This window comes from Lynx canadensis, chromosome B4, assembly GCF_007474595.2.
Source record: "Lynx canadensis isolate LIC74 chromosome B4, mLynCan4.pri.v2, whole genome shotgun sequence".
NCBI classification, from domain to species: Eukaryota; Metazoa; Chordata; class Mammalia; order Carnivora; family Felidae; genus Lynx; species Lynx canadensis.
Window position 1 is genome coordinate 36,542,485 of NC_044309.1, and position 17,012 is coordinate 36,559,496.

The following is a 17,012-nucleotide window of genomic DNA, read 5'->3' on the forward strand; positions in this document are numbered from 1 at the left end:
GTTCTTTAACAACCTGCCTGGTATTATGTACAGTGTTTTGCCCTTTGTTCATGTTTTAAATCCTTCCTTCATGTATGTAACAAGGTAGTATTTATTGAGTGCTATATGTGCATGCACTAACTCTCATAACATTCTAGAAGGTAATGCTATTCTCACAAATGAGGAAACTGAAGCACAGAAAGTATCAACTTACATTAACAAGTAACTGGCAAAGCCAAGATTAAAAGACACTAAACAACTACAGCTAGTGTTGCCCTTTATTACACTGCTCAGCTTTTACTCTCAATGGTCCTGAAACAACAGCCCAATAAGTTGTATTTTTTTCTTCCATTCTAAAGAGTGCTCCTATGCTTACTTCTCCATCCTTTAGTTTAATCATTTCATTTATGGTCTCTTTCTATTATCCAACGTTCCTAAGGGTCTAATCATTCTTATTTGTTCTTACTTCTGATATTGGTTCAGAATAAATTCCATAGGTGATTAACTAATTTGGGGTAGTAAGTTCATTCTAAGCAGGGCTCTTACCTGTGGGAATCTGTGTGGACTAGGCTGAAATCTATGTTGACAGCAGCTATGCATATTCAAACTCAAAGCTCATGAGAAGACACCTTTCCTCCAACTCTAAAATCAGGTAAGTCAGTTTCTAATATTGTCAATTAATACTGGTAGGATTAATTTTTTTCTAATCCACTTTTTCTCACAAAACTCCTAGATTTACTCGGTTTCAAATCTGTACCCCATTTAGGGCCAATGTCTGCTCTCCACATGTCAGCATTAAAATATAAGCCCCTTAGTTACCAAAAAGAATAACCCTTCAGAACAACTGTACTTAGAGTCCTTGTTGACAGACGCTCGGTGTTGGAAGGGATGAGAAAAAACAGAGACATCTGCCCTGTCAGAGAGATAAACCAAACAACTCTGAGAATCAATGTGGTAAATACACCATACCCGACATACCTCACAGTAGTTACACAGTCAGAATTACTGTTTTCACACTTTCATCAACTTGGAGAAAGAAATAAATTACTCAATCTTCAGTTCACTTAAAACTATCATTGACCCATGCAAAGTTCTATTGTGCCTTATTATTTTTCCATCCACATCCAATATCCATTCCTCCATCAATATGCAGCCATTCTAATATATTTAATATGTAACTGAATATGCATTAACTTAAAAATATAGAGGCTTATTTTTTATACATATTTTTTAACTCATATGAATGCTATATACCTCATTCTCTTACTTCTAAATATATATATATCCATGACCTTATGATTACTTCTAAGATCACTGCTTTTGACTTTTACATAGTATTCCATGGTATATACCCACTATATTTTACTTATCCAACCCCTCTAGAAATAACCGTTGGGGCCGCCTTCAATTCCTTGTTCTACAGTGAGCACCCTTATAATATATGTTCTCCTGTGAGCCAGTGGGAGCCAACTATGCCATATACCTTACAAGCACTGAATATTAACTCAATTTCTAATTTTTACCAATTTGAACAATGGAATATATTTCATTGTCTCCAAAATTGAGGATCCCATGCTATATTTATTTGCTAACCCTTAGGCTTCCTTGTTTGTTAACTGCCTACTTAAATCCTCTCTCTCACCCTATAGTCTCTTTTTCTTACTGATTTATAAGCATTGTTTTTTTATTCTATATTCCAATCTTTGTTATTTTGGGAGGCAGTGAAAATATCTTCTAATCAGTCACATATTTGTTAACTTTGCCAGTAGAGTTCTTTCTTGAATGGAAATACTTAAATTTGATGGCGTCATTTAAAATGTATCTTAAATGTATCCTACCTAATATACATTTTCATTAATTAGGCTTATAGGTTTCCCTTTCACACTGAGGTCTTTAATCAATATGGAGTCCACTGTTTTATCTGGTATGTGATAGGCGGCCAATTTCATTCTCTGTATGTCAATTTTCTAACACTCTTTTAATCTGCACTAGTTTATGATGGTCCCATCTATATACACGTCTAAACTCTCTTTTTTCCCACTGGTCTATTTGCCCATTCCTTTGCCAGTACTACACAATTCCAGGGTGAATATTCAGGTTGGTTTATGGCTCTGTGGTATATTTTCAAATCTATTAAGGCAGATCTACCCATCTTTTCCTCTTTTTCTTCACTTTAATGTTAGTATAGCTTTATTTGTCAACGTAAGTTTTAAAATTTTTCAATTGTGGTAAAATACACATAACATAAAATTTGCCATCTTCACCATTTTTAAGTGTATAAGTCAATGGTGTTCAGTACATTCACAATGCTGTATTACCAATCTCCATAACTCCCTTCATCTTACGAAACAAAACTGTTCCACTTAAAAAAAAAAAAAAAAAAACCTTCTCCATTCTCCCCAGCTCATAACAACCACCATTCTCCTTCTATCTTTATGAATCTGACTTTTCTAGGTCCCACATACAAGTAAAATGATACATCTTTTGTGACTTGTCCATGTAAAACAAAGTAAAATGAGTTTCTAAAAAAATACTGCTGAGTATTTTCATTGGAATTGAAAAATATGTAAATACTAATTTGGGGAGAACTGATATCTTACAGTATTAAATCATACCACTTATTGATAACAACAGATCTCTGAATTAATTTCTTTTTCCTTGTATCCTCTTGTAGAGTCTTGGGCTTTCTTGCTTCTTCTACTTTTTGGAAAACATTAAATATAAAAAATGATCATTTTTTAATGTTTTATAAAGCTCTCCTGGCAAGCCGAGTCACAGGATTTAGAAGGAGATAGGGTTGAGGCTGAATACCATTTTAATTTTCTATAATGATTACTGTTCATGTTTTCTATTAATTCTTGAACCTACTTTGTCATATTTTCCAGAAAGTATTCTTTTGTTCTGTCTTTATAAGCTTATCAGAATATAATTGCTTATAAATGTCTTTTATTATTTTTAAATTGTATGGTGCTAGTAGTTCTTTATCATTCTGTAAGAGACACTCCTATCTGATTAGCCTTTTTAAAACAACACTTAGTTTATTTTATCCTCTACTGATTGCTTACTTAGTATCTGTTACCCTCCATTTTACTGTTTCTTTGGTTTTGTTATTTTTTTCCTAGTTTCCAGACTTATATACTTAGCTTATTTGCATTTATTCTTTATTATTTTCCAATAAACATAAAAACTAGACATTTCCCTCTAGATACTAGAGGATTAGTTGTACCCCACAGATTTTCTTTTGCTTTCTGTTCCAGTCTCCTTCAACCCATGGTCATTAAGTAGTATATTTTCAACACTAATTCAAAAAGATACATGCACCCCTATGTTTACTGCAGCATTATTTCCAAAAGCCCAGATATGGAAGTAATCTAAGTGTCCATCAATAGACAAATGGATAAGGAAAACATGACATGTATACAATGAAATATTACACAGCCATAAAAAGGATGAGATCTTGCCATATGAGACAATATGAATGGGCCTAGAGAATACTATGCTAAGTGAAGTAAGTCAGACTGAGAAAGACAAATACCATATGATTCCACTCCTAAGTGGCATTTAAAAACAAAAAAAATGAATAAATAAAAAAAGCACAATCAGGCCTATAAATACAGAAGACAAACTGATGGTTGCCAGAGGGCAGGGGAGTGGGGGGTTAGGCAAATTGGGTGAAGGGGAGTGGGAGGTACAAGCTTCTAAATATGGAATAAATAAGTCACAGGAATAAATGCACAGCATAATGAATACAATGATATTGTAACAGCAACATAATGGGACAGATGGTAACTATACTTGTGGTGGACACAGCATAACATAAACAAATCACTGAGTTGTACACCTGAAACTTAATGTAATATTATGTGTCGATTATACTAAAAAATACTACATTTTCAGATTCCAAATTTATTTGTTTTATGTTGCAATTCTTCATTACTGATTTTTTTTTAATTTATTTTTTGAGAGAGAGTGTGTGAGTAGGCAAGGGGCACAAAGAGAGGGAGACACAGAATCCAAAGCAGACTCCAGGCTCTGAGCTGTCAGCACAGAGCCCAATGTGGGCTTGACCTCATGAACCATGAGATCATGACATGAACCAAAGTCGGACATTCAACCGACTGAGCCACCCAGATGCCCCTTCATTACTGATTTCTAATTCTGCTACATTGGCTTCAAAGAACACAGTCCAGGTGACTTTAATTCTTGGGAATTTTGACATATCCTCTGTGGCCTAACACATTTGATTTTTATGACTATTCAAGAAGTTCTTAAAAAGTGTTTTCTGTATTTGTTAGTGCAATATTTTACAGAATACCTATTTGAGCTTATTAATGTTATTGAAATTTTCTGAATTGTTTTTTACTTTTGTTTCTTTGATCAAGTTCTGAAAGCAATCTGTACTAATGAGCAACTGCAACTGTTGGTTTCATCTATTTCTCACCACTGTTGTTTTACACATTTAAAGGCAATGTTGTTAGATGCATAAATGTTCACAATCATCTTATTTTCTTGATCTGCTCTTTTTATCAGTACATAACATCGCTCTTTGTGCTTTATAACTTCTTTGCCTTAAAAGATAATTTAATTAATGTTAAAATAAGTGGGAGGGCATATTTTCTTGATAAACCTTTTATTTTATTTTTTAAATTTTATCTATTTTTTTTATTTTTTTTAATGTTTATTTATTTTTGAGATAGAGAGAGACAGAGCATGAGCAGGGGAGGGGCAGAGAGAGAGGGAGACACAGAATCCGAAACAGGCTCCAGGCTCCGAGCTGTCAGCACAGAGTCCGACGCGGGGCTCGAACTCACAAACTATGAGATCGTGACCTGAGCCGAAGTCGGACGCTTAACCAACTGAGCCACCCAGGCACCCCAAATTTTATCTATTTTTTATTTTTAATTCTGCTATTTTTTTGTTTTATGCTTAACTCTTATTGACAGGATATTTCTGTAGCTTATTTTTTAGCCCAATTGAGGTCTGTATTTTTTTAAGTTTATTTATTTCTTTAAGTTTATTTATTTATTTTGATAGAGAGAGGGAGACAGTGCAAGTGGCAGGGGGGTGGGGGAGTGATAGGGAGGGAGATAGAGAATACCAAGCAGGCTCCACGCTGACAGCACAGAGCCCAATGCAGAGCTTGAACCCACGAACTGTGAGATCACGACCTGAGCTGAAACCAAGAGTTGGATGCTTAACTGACTGAGCCACCCAGGCACCTCAAAAGTCTGTATTTTAATCTACGTTTAACTCATTGCATATATTGCCTTTCCCATATTCACACAATTTTGGCCAACATTTTTGGTGTCTACATACCATCTTGTTTCTCCCCATCCTCACTGCCTCATTCTTTTCTATTCTCCACTAGATAGACTAAATTTTATACTGAACATTTGAAATTTATACACTGTTTTTATTCTCCTAGTATATTAACAGCAATACTTAACACTTATGTTTTCCTGGCATTTTCTCAAGTTTATCATTATTAGCATCTCCACAAACAAGACACGTTCACCACTGTGAATAGTGCTAATTCACCACTGGAGTTGGGAGACTGGTGGTGGTGGCAGGGAGCCCCCCAGATCTGAAAGCCTCTGGTATAATAATATGTACCTCTACTCTGCCAACACTCTTTCTCTAAAATGATCTTCTACTCAGGTATAGAGGGAATGAGAAGGAAGAAGGGGCACTCAGAAGCTAGACAGGCCATCTTCACAAGCTCGCTTGAATACCATACCAATGTTATACTGCAGTACCTGCCCCCACCACTACCCCGTGACTCATACCTGGCTAAACACTGCTCACAATGGTAATGGAACAATGATCCACCTAGAACACTGGGAGAGAAACAGTCACTGAAAAATATCCCAAACCACCACATGATGCCAAATCCTCCTTTATTCTGAGTTGTTTCATATATACACATATATTCAGATTCCACACAAGGAGGCATTATAGCATTATGATCAAGAACATAAGTTTTGGAGTTTCAATTGATCAGACTCTGAATCCCAGGCAGTAAGTCATGTAACCTCCATCTCTCCAAGCTTCAGTGTGCCACCTATAAAACATTATGACAATTCTTATTTGCTAGAAGATTACTGTAATGCTAACTAAGAAAATGAAAGAAAGTATACACCCCTGCATGATACGCAGAAAGCATTTAATGTTAGGTATTATCAAATATGTTTTTTAACTAGATTATCTCTCAAATGCACTCTAGCCCTAAGGGTGTATTACTAACTCTAAGTATACTGGGGAAGTCAAAACTCTAGTTTGAAGAGCACAGCATATTGGGGCGCTTGGTTGGGAATGCAAGCAGAAGGTGCATGTCAAACAACAATGCCTAAGCTCCAGTGCCTAAACATGCTAGAGCCTGGGCAGTTCTTTACTTTGTGCTGGATGCTGAGTCTCTGACCAACTCTGAAAGAAAAGCCACTTCCTATAAACTGTCAGTAAGAAATGGATGATACCATTCACCTATAATAAACAGAACTCTAGGGACGCCTGGGTGTCATCTGATACTTGATTTTGGCTCAGGTCATGATCTCAGAGTTTATGAGATCAAGCTCTGCACTGAGCATGGAGCCTGCTTGGGATTCATTCATTCCCATTCCCATTCCCATTCCCATTCCCATTCCCATTCTCTCTCTCTCTCTCTCCCTGCCCCTACCCCGCTTGTGTGTATGGGCATACTCTCTTTCTCTCTCTCAAAATAAACATTAAAAAAATAAAAAATAAATAGAATTCTAAAAGTAAATGTTCTGGAAAAGAAAAAAATTGTACTACTTTGAGGCAATAAGGCTTCCATTATTATAACATACTGATAAAATCAGCTCTGCTCATTGAGAACTCAAACAAAATAAATTCATTGTAAGGTCCATGGTACGTCATCAAGACTTAGAAACAAGAAAGTGGGCATAAAATAGAAAATTTCTTGAAAATATTATATTATAATTTCCTGAAAGTCCCAGGGTATTAGTGAGAGTGGCCCCAAGTGCCAATCAAAAGTAATGTGCTAATTTAAAACTTCATGTAACTCTCACCAATAAAAACAACAATCCTTATCTTACCTAATCCATACCATTAATCTGAGGATCACATAAAACAACAGAGATCAAATAAAAGTGCTTACAAATATTTAAAAATATTTGAAATCCACTGACATTTAATAATTCCCTCTAAATTCAGAGGAGAGCTACATAATTAAACATCTATTCTAGCCACAAAAACCTTAGGAAGCTGGTACTATCATTATCCTCATTTACAGATGAGGAAATAAAGGATTAAAGAGGCAAAGTAATTCATCCAACATCACATAACTAATGAACACAGACAGCTGCATTTCAAATTTAGGTCTGACTCCAAAGCCCATGCTTTTAACCACTATGTTACTAGATCCAGACCACTTCTGTGAAGGTTAACAGATTAGAAGAGATGTTCATAAAACAGGAGCAATTCCAGAGATACTATATATATTGTACACTGCCCATCACAAGAGGGCCTCATTCCCTGGACCATGAACAGGAAAAAAAAGAAAAGAAAAGAAAAAAATCAGGTCTTTTCCCATATCCCCATTTTACTTTAAGGATTTTTAAAAACTCCTTGATCCATGTTCTTTTTCACACATGCTTAGTGATGTGAGCATTAGATCAAAGTCCAAGACAGCTGAAGAAATGAGAACTAGATCAGTTAAGAGCAAATTACAGAAAATATATGAGAATTTGTTCAAAGAGCTGGTTCAAACTGCCTTTTATTGGGCTCTCATGAGAAAGATGCTTTGGAAAAAGTGACCCTGGTCAAATGTCACCAATGTAATTTGAGAAAAAAAAAGTACATGCTAACAAATAGGCATATCACATTCATATAATCATCCTAGATTCAAAAGGACATTAGCTTTTACACTGTCATCCTTTTGGATGAGATAGTCATATTTGAGCAATTTGTCCTAGTAACTTATAGGGGTAATCACTGAAACTCAGTTTCTTCCATAATGGCTAAAAACAAATATAAGAACCATTCAAGAATGACCACAAATAGTCTTTAGTCTCTATGGTACAAGAAATCAATCACGAGCCCATCTGTGTGAGACCTAGCGAATAAGAACATTATTTGAGAGGGGTACAAAGAAAAGGATGGACTGCCAAGAGGAAAAAGTAATTTATTAGACTGTGACAAGCTTTTAAATGTTTGCATTATCATTAACCAACTGCCTGGTTCTCTGATTCACACACCTGCCACCACCAGCCAATGCTATCACAGTAGTAAACTTGGACGTAGGCTCACCTCTAAAACACTGGCACCCTCTTCTGACCCTCATGCAGTACTGCATGCACACCAGTTACTGGGGTGAAAAATTCTAATAAAGCCATTAGCAATTTTGCAGGTAACATTTTCCAGATAATTTTATATTTGTAATTCCCTGGATGAACATAAAATTAGCTTAATAAACATATGAAAGAGCATATCTTCTAAACAAAGTTTATGCCAATGAAGAGAAAACCAACTGTGTTCTCTTAATATTTTCAGAGATTATATATTAGCTGATTTTATTACAATAGCAATAATGATGACAATAACGAATAGACAAAGATTTTATTGCGTGCCAGGCACTAGGCTGATGAGGCAGACACTCCTACTCTTGTCATCTTACAGATGTGGGGAAAGTGAGGCACAATGACGTTAAATAACCCAGGATCATGTACCTGAGAATAAGTGGTAAAGCTGAATTTCAAACTATGGCCCTGCAGCCAAAACCTAATTTTATCCAAAATATCCCTGTGAGGGAAAATGAAGTTATCATGATAACATGAGACATGACTGAAACAGAAACAGTATAGGTTATAAGGAAAATTACAAACATATCATCCAAATCCCTCATTTTCAGCAAAGTCCCAAACTGTACAAAAATAAAATATTACATGAAAGAGTTTTGGCCATTTACCCATTCCTCCTCACTTGAAGATTCTCAATCTTCTGGGTCTATGTTTTTATACCTTCTTTTTACTCCTAATTCCTCTTTTCCCTTTTCCCTAACTATGCCCTTATTTACCTATCTGGTTCTTTAAATGAAAAGAAAAAAACTAATCCACATTGTATGCCTTTTCTTCTATAAAGCAGAACTACTTACCTATTTCTACCTAAATTCCCTATTTCACTATATCTTTAAAAAAATATTTAAGATAGTAAATCAAAATAACATCATCAATTCCTTCTCTTTGATCATTACAATTATGATAGATTCTCATCTGTATGGAATTATTTAGGGTATTCCTACCTAAAATCAGGGCTGAAAAACTAAATAATCTAAGATCTCTAAAAATAATAACTTTATTTTCAAACAGGATATGAAGGCACATCATCTAACAATCTATGATTCAAAACAAGATCTAAAACACTTCTAGATTCTGCAGTTTGCCTACATAAAGCTATTCATTATATCAAAAATTAAGAACACTTAATACTCTAAACACAGGGTAACCAAGGTCACTGTCATTCACGACTAGAAAATTCACATGGGTCAGAACAAAATACTCATTTAGATTTCTTTTTAACAACTATCGTTACATTTCATAATGTTAGAAGCACAAACTTAGGGAACGTCTAAAGAATTAAAAACATGCACAAACTGCACCAGATTTAATTTATTAGATCTAAGAACTGAAACAAGATAGTTACATTTTTACTACAGTAACTGATCACACTGCTAAAGAATTAATCATTACATTATTCATATCTCCCAAATCTAACAAAAACAGCACAGGTAAAGGTGCCAAGGAATTGGCACGTGAAAGGTGCCAAGGAATTGGCTCCCTGAAAATTCCAGAATTCATTTTACCTCGGTCTGTAGGATGGCAGCCCTTTGTTCTTTAGCAGTCAAGGACTCCTTCAGCACTTCAATGTGTTGCTTACTGTCTGAAAACTGGTTTGTGAGTGTTTCTAGCTTTGTCTGTAGGGCTAGTAGTTCTGTGTCCTTTCTGGACAGCTCCTGCTTCACCTGACCAATCTAGAGGAAAAAACAGAACATTGTAAGTAAAAAAGAAATGAAACAATCACCTCTGATCTGAATCTTTTTTGACAGATCTGAGTCACAAAATACTAACTATAGCATTAGTTTTATGACAAAACACAATGTATCTTTTTGTATCACCTAATCTTGGATAACCACCCACCACAAAAAACAACCAGGTTTTCAACAAATAGGGATATCCCAGTTTTCAATTATTGTGTTTCCTAAATATTCTTCAAAATCTCTTAGAAAAAGAATAGACAGAGAAAAATCCCAATTCAATTAGACTACTATGAGATAGCAGGAAGCACCTGAATACTATTGTGCTGATCAGATTTCATTTTATTAAGTCAGACCTCTTAAAACATAAAGCAGGATTAGTGTAGATGTAAAACAGAAGGAAAAAAGAAAACTTCCTAGCATTGCCATTTAAAGCGAAATTCGAAAGCTGCTGCTAGTATACTTTTTATTTTTTCATTCACAAACAAAAGTTTACATAAAATCCTTATCTTAAAAAGCCACCATTAGTGTTTTAAGGCATTATAAACCTGTGCCTTTTAGAAATCACATAATTTTGAGGAGTTAGAGATACTGACCTAAGAAAAGATTCCACCAACAAAGTTCTATCATCTACAACACGTCGTATGAACTAAATGGATAAAAGTATATGACTTAAATGCATAAAAGCTCAGCCATAAGAATCTACATGTGTAATTTGAATCTGAATTATCTGACAGAAAATCCGTAAGTCAAGAGGTGTCCATTCATTCTCCCATAAATTTCTCATCTTAACTTTAAAAAATTTTTATTTCAAACATCTCATTTACATCTAAGAATTTTCTAAATAGTCTGTTATTGTAAATGTACAACAAATAAACAAAAATCAGAATTGCTTTTACATTCTGTCTAGTGCCTAGCAAGGTAGCTAGCTGTGCACTAACAGATTAATGACCAGAAGTATAAATCCCATAAGAAGTCCATAATTTATTTCAGCATTACTGATGAAACGAAAAGTACTTTGTATTTTTTTACATCTACAGAATCTGTACTATAATAATCTGAGGTATAAAGGACAATTTTGAGAACAATTTCACATGAGGAAGTGTGAAATAAATATTACTTTAATTAAAATTGGACTTTTGGGACGCCTGGGTGGCTCAGGCAGTTAAGCGTCTGACTTCAACCCAGATCATGATTTTGCAGTTCATGAATTTGAGCTCCATGTCAAGCTCTGTGCTGACAGCTCAGAGCCTGGGGCCTGCTTCAGATTCTATGTTTCTCTCTCTCTGCCCCTCCCCCGCTCATGCTTTGTCTCTCTCTCTCTCTGTCTCTCTCTCTCAAAAATAAATAAAAATATTTTAAAAATAAAAAATAAATTAAAATTAGACTTTTAAGGAGCACTAAAAATTAATTTCTAATTTACTCTTCTTGCTTAGCATAAGACAAGCCTTTTCTCATATGCATGAAAATTCTATTTGCAGATTTAATTAATTATTCATTCATTCAACAAATATTTCTATGTTTATTGTATGCAAACTACTATAGGATACTAAGAATGTCAGTGGAAGATAACTGTAAATGGCAGCTATCTTCATCCTGTAATATACAGATGTACCCTGAGTTACCACATACTGTAATGCTGTGGCATCTTTCATGACATCCCTTTCCTAACAAAAAACACATATTAGTATTTTTCTATCCTTAACATACAGGTTGCACTAAAAATACACTTATGGTATGAATTGATTAGGAGAAATGTTTAAAATTTTATCACTTCCTCAGCTAAAGAACTATTACGGCTTAAAGATTACTCAAATTTCCAACTACTTCCAATCATGTGATTAAAAATAAATATAAAATCCTTGTTTCCTCAGCATCTACATTTTTTTTTTTAAACGTTTATTTATTTTTGAGACAGAGAGAGACAGAGCATGAACGGGGAGGGGCAGAGAGAGAGGGAGACACAGAATCGGAAGCAGGCTCCAGGCTCTGAGCTGCCAGCCCAGAGCCCGACATGGGGCTCAAACCCACGGACTGCGAGATCGTGACCTGAGCTGAAGTCGGACGCTTAACCAACTGAGCCACCCAGGCGCCCCCGCATCTACATTTTTAAATAATCTTCAAATATTACTATATTGACCATAAAGAATGAAAAAGGAAGAAAATATTCTAAATGGAAAGCAGAGTTTAGAAGCACACATTTTCCATAAAAGTTAGGAGCACAAGGCTTTGCAATCACACCTGAGGATAAGTGTGTCTTTGAGTAATTACCTCTCTAAGTCTTGTTTTCCTAATCAGTAAAATGGAGCAAGTAAACTAATGTTACTGTATTTAGACATTAAATAAAATAATGTATGGAATGTGCTTATCCTGTTGTTTGGTATAACAAAGAAATATTTATAATAGGTAAGAAAAAAAAAAAAGTAAAGTTATAGATCAACTACTCCTCTAGATAATACAGTTACTGTAAACCAAAACCAAATTAGTCCCTTTTAGACAAAATATGTCACTTTATTATCTGTTTTATAAAGTGGTCCATAAATAGCAAAAATATCAAATTAGCACAAGTTTTGTTTTGTTTTGTTTTGTTTTAATAATGCTGCATTCCTGTCTTACCCCACAATTACTTTCAGGAGCAGTTTTTCCTGACATTTGTGTGACATATGTGCACATGGCCTAGCCACAGAGCAGTAAGTAGACTGAAGAGCTTACCAGCACGGGTTCTGCAATCAGACTGCTTACATAAAAATCAAACTCTGCCTCTTACTAACTATATTTCTTTTTTTTTTTTTAATTTAAATTTTAGTTAACATACAGTGTGATACTGGTTTCAGGCACTAGTTATATTTCCTAAGCACCACTCTGTTACCTCAGTTTCCTCATCTATAATTTGGGGGTGATAATATACCTACCTTAGTAGGTTATAAATGCTTACATGTTAGCTACTTTATTATTTTTTTATTATATTTTGAAATGGAATTTAAGTTCTTTAAACAGAAGATTAAACTAGATTTAGACACTTAAAGTATGTTTCATGCTAATTCTAATTTACTAGATAACTCTAAATAAGCAAATCACTTTCTATATATCTGTTCTAAAAAAAGTAACATCTGTTGTAAAATCACCTAATGGTGACTTAAAGATAATACATATGAAGTTAAATTGCACTTTACTCAAGAATTTCAAATTCTACGAGAGTCGATATTAAAAGTTCTCATCACAAGAAGAAAATAAAATTGTAACTATGCATGGGTACTATGTAGGATGTTAACTAGACTTACTGTAGAGGTCAGATAGATAGATATACCTCAAATCATTATGTTGTACATATATCAATTATACCTCACTTTTAAAAAAAAGAATTTTAAATTCAGATAAACATTACAACCTAGAACATCTACATATTCTTATACCAAAGAAGAGAGATCATCATTCATATAAACAGCAAGTATCTACAAAAGGAAAGGACTCAAGAAAAAACAAATTTTGAAGTACAATCCATACAGTGACAAAAGCAACAATAAAGAACCAGATATAGGGCTTCCAGAACATGTGAAGGCTCACTGCACACAAAGTGACATATGGGTCAAACTGGTGAACATGAGTCGGTTAAAGAGCAGAGCAGGCTGGTTAGTGCTAGTATTGGGCAAAGCTGCCAACCAAAGAGAATGAAAGTATAAGCCACCCAGAAGCCAGAGCCAGCAGGGTCCCACTGTGGGATCACTGCTCACAAAGAGTAAATCTTACGGCAAAGACCTCAGCCTGAAGACCAGCCGCTCTCTTTTTCAGCTCCTCCCCTTGAGCCTCTTTCGAACTTAGCTCCTCCTTCAGTTGTTCTACCTGTCACGACATTGTTATTCTTTTTCACTTATGTGTCAATTTAGGTATTATCTGCTTTTCAGCCAGAGCAGTAACTGGAAATGACAATAATTTAAATAACACAATCAAATCTGTTCCCTTAATTCCCTCTTCAAAGCACCCTAGATGATTCTCTATTTTCATTCACAGGATTTTTTTAAATGGACTCAAATGTGCCCATCAGCAAATGGAAAGCAGAAATTATACTGTAGCATATTTTGTTCTCAAATTAGCGTGAAAAATACAAACTAACAGAAAGTTGGATATGTGAATTGTTAAGTTCTAAAATTAATATAAATTGTCAATAGTCACTGATAACAGATTCTTAAAATAATAAAGGAATATTTTACAGACTTTTATGCCAGGTATGGATACCACAGCAAGAAACTAGAAACCAGAGAGGGAGTTAGAATAACGGTGTATCATTCCTTTATAGTTTTCTGTTCTGAGAAACTGGGGAACTAATACAAATGGGATGCAGGAGGTATTTATTTTCTAGCTAATATTTTATCATCACAATTAGGTTTTTAATTAAACCAAAACAAACCTGGCAAATTGATAGCCGTAATAAACTAGATCTTCCAATTTGCCTAAATAGGTATAGAATCAAACTAAATGGCTTTGGATCTAAGGAAAAAATATTGTGCCTAGTTAATACATATGAACTGACATGTCTCTCTGGTATGTATCCTAGTATAGATATATCAGAAGTACACATGGGAAACAATAAACCTGATACAAATGGATCTTTTCTAGGGAACGGACCAAAGGGCCTTCCTTTTTATGTAACTGTATTTGAAGGGAAAACATGATTTAAGACATTTCAGGGAAAAAAAAAAAAAAAAAAGGTAAGGGGACTGGGTTCAGCCTCTCAGGGTTTGACTATTAAAATACAACTACACAAGAGGTAAAGAACTTGGTGTCTCATGTTGTGAGAAAAACTCAATTTGATGGAATTTATTGAATCACCTCTGAAGTACTAACAGATATAAATGTTAAACTGTGACAATACATATCAGCATTATACGATGAATAATTTTCTTTTAAGGGAAAACTTGAAATAACTATATATCAGTAATTCTGACTTTAATTCTGGGAAAGTTCAATTCGAAAGAATTATAAGTCTTCTTCCCTGAAGTGTGATAAAACAATGTGAAGCTCTTCATCATCACTAAGGAAACAGAAATATGCATCAACTTCTCAAACCTCTTTCAAAAATTACAGTATCACACACCATTACCTTATTTTTCATAAATTTAGAATGGCTCCGATAGACCTCCATTTGTTTCATTTCTTCCTCCCGTTCTTCAGTACTCAAGGCTCCATTTGATTTCAGCATCTGAATTTCCTCTTCCAAGTCTCGGAGTCCACGCTCCATAGAGGAAATTTTTGAATCCTGAAGACAATGGAAGATTTAGACATTATTCACAAAGAATCAGAGAAGTTGAAAATCTCAGTCTTTACAGATGTTGAACTTAATAAAGATAAATATGCAGGAAAACTGCTGTCTAGCAACTGGTGTCTTGCTTCTAAATTAATATATCCTTTATGGCCACTTAGGTGAAAGGAAGATAGCTCGTATCTATAATATGACTTTTCCTCTGTCTCCTCCTCCAGTCTGCACCCTTTTGTTTAAAGTTGAGAGTATACGGGCGCCTGGGTGGCTCAGTTGGCTGGGCATCCGACTTTGGCTCAGGTCATGATCTCACAATTCCTGGGTTCGAGCCCACGTCAGGCTCTGTGCTGACAGCTCAGAGCCTGGAGCCTGTTCCGGATTCTGTGTTTCCCTCTTTCTCTGCCCCTCCCCTGTTCAAACTGTATCTCTCTCTCAAAAAATAAACATTAAAAAAAATTTTTTTTAATAATAAACATTTAAAAAAAATTTAATGGAGTCCACCCTCTCAAACCCTGCTGCTACTTTATCAACTAAGATTATGTAATATTCTAAATACTTGGTTGTCATTTCAACAATCTTCACGGCATCTTCACTAGGAGTAGAGTCCATCTTAAGAAACCACTCACTTTGCTCCTCTATAAGAAGCTACTCCTCATATGTTCAAGTTTTAGTATAAGAGTCAAGAAACTCAGTCACATCTTCATGCTCCACTTCTGATTCTAGTTCTCTTGCTATATCTACTCCATTTGCAGCTCTTCTTCCACTGAAGTTTTGGACCCCTCACAGTCATCCAAGAGGGTTGGAATCAACTTCTTCCAAACTCCTGTTCAGGTTGATATTTTTACTTCTTCCCATGAATCACAAATGTTCTTACTGGCATCAGGAATGGCAAATCCTTTCCATAAGGTTTTCAATCTACGTGGCCCAGATCTTTCATAGGAATCACTATCTATGGCAGCTGTAGCCTCACAAATATATTTCTTAAATAATAAGACCTGGAAGTCAAAATGACTCCCTGATCCATGGGCTGCAGAATGAATATTTTGTCGGTATGCATGAAAACAACAATAATCTCTTTGTACATCTCCATTAGAGCTCTTCAGTGAGCAGGTGCATTGTCAATTGAACAGCCATATTTTTAAGGCAATCTTTCTCTCTGTAGTAGGTCCCAACAAGAGGGCTTAAAATATTCAGTAAACTATGCTGCAAACAGATGCGCTGCCATCTAGGCTTTGTTTACAAAGCACAGCCAGAGTAGAATCAGCATAATTCTTAAGGCCCTCGGAGTTTTTGGAATGATAAATGAGCACTGGCTTCAACTTAAATGTCACCGGCTGACTTAGCCCCTAACAAGAGAGCCAGCCTATCTTTTGAAGCTTTGAAGCCAGGTACTGACTTCTCCTCTAGCTATGAAAGTCCTAAATGGTTTCTTCTTCCAATAGAAAGCTGTTTCATATAGGGGTGCCTGGGTGGCTCAGCTGGTTAAGCATTTGACTTCGGCTCAGGTCATGATCTCACGGTTTGTGGGTTCAGGCTCTGTGCTGACAGCTCAGAGCCTGGAGCCTGCTTCAGATTCTGTGTCTCCCTCTCTCTCTGTCCCTCCTCTGCTTATGCACTCTTTCACTCTCGCTCTCTCTCTCAAAATAAATAAGCATTAACAATTTTTTAATTAACAATAAAAAAAAAGAAAGTTGTTTCATTTACATTGAAAATCTGTTGTTTAGTGGAGTCACCTTTATCAATGATCTTAACTAGGTCTTCTGGATAATT

The 17,012-nt window shown here is 35.3% G+C and overlaps 1 protein-coding gene across 11 annotated transcripts in view; it reads right to left on the reverse strand.

Moving 5' to 3' along the window:
- Window positions 1-17,012, reverse strand: part of ERC1 (ELKS/RAB6-interacting/CAST family member 1) — a 517,187-nt gene that overhangs the window by 379,954 nt on the left and 120,221 nt on the right. For 4 of the 11 annotated variants that reach the window (XM_032593893.1, XM_030321381.2, XM_030321379.2 and 1 more), the window contains exons 5-7: window positions 15,087-15,242; window positions 13,745-13,828; window positions 9,818-9,985 (exon numbers count right to left, since the gene is read on the reverse strand). In XM_032593893.1, coding sequence (XP_032449784.1) covers window positions 9,818-9,985; window positions 13,745-13,828; window positions 15,087-15,242 — 408 coding nt within the window. Of the gene's footprint in view, window positions 1-9,817; window positions 9,986-13,735; window positions 13,829-15,086; window positions 15,243-17,012 lie in introns of all 11 variants that reach the window. The other 7 variants (XM_030321384.1, XM_030321382.1, XM_030321388.1 and 4 more) reach the window with 2 other exon arrangements.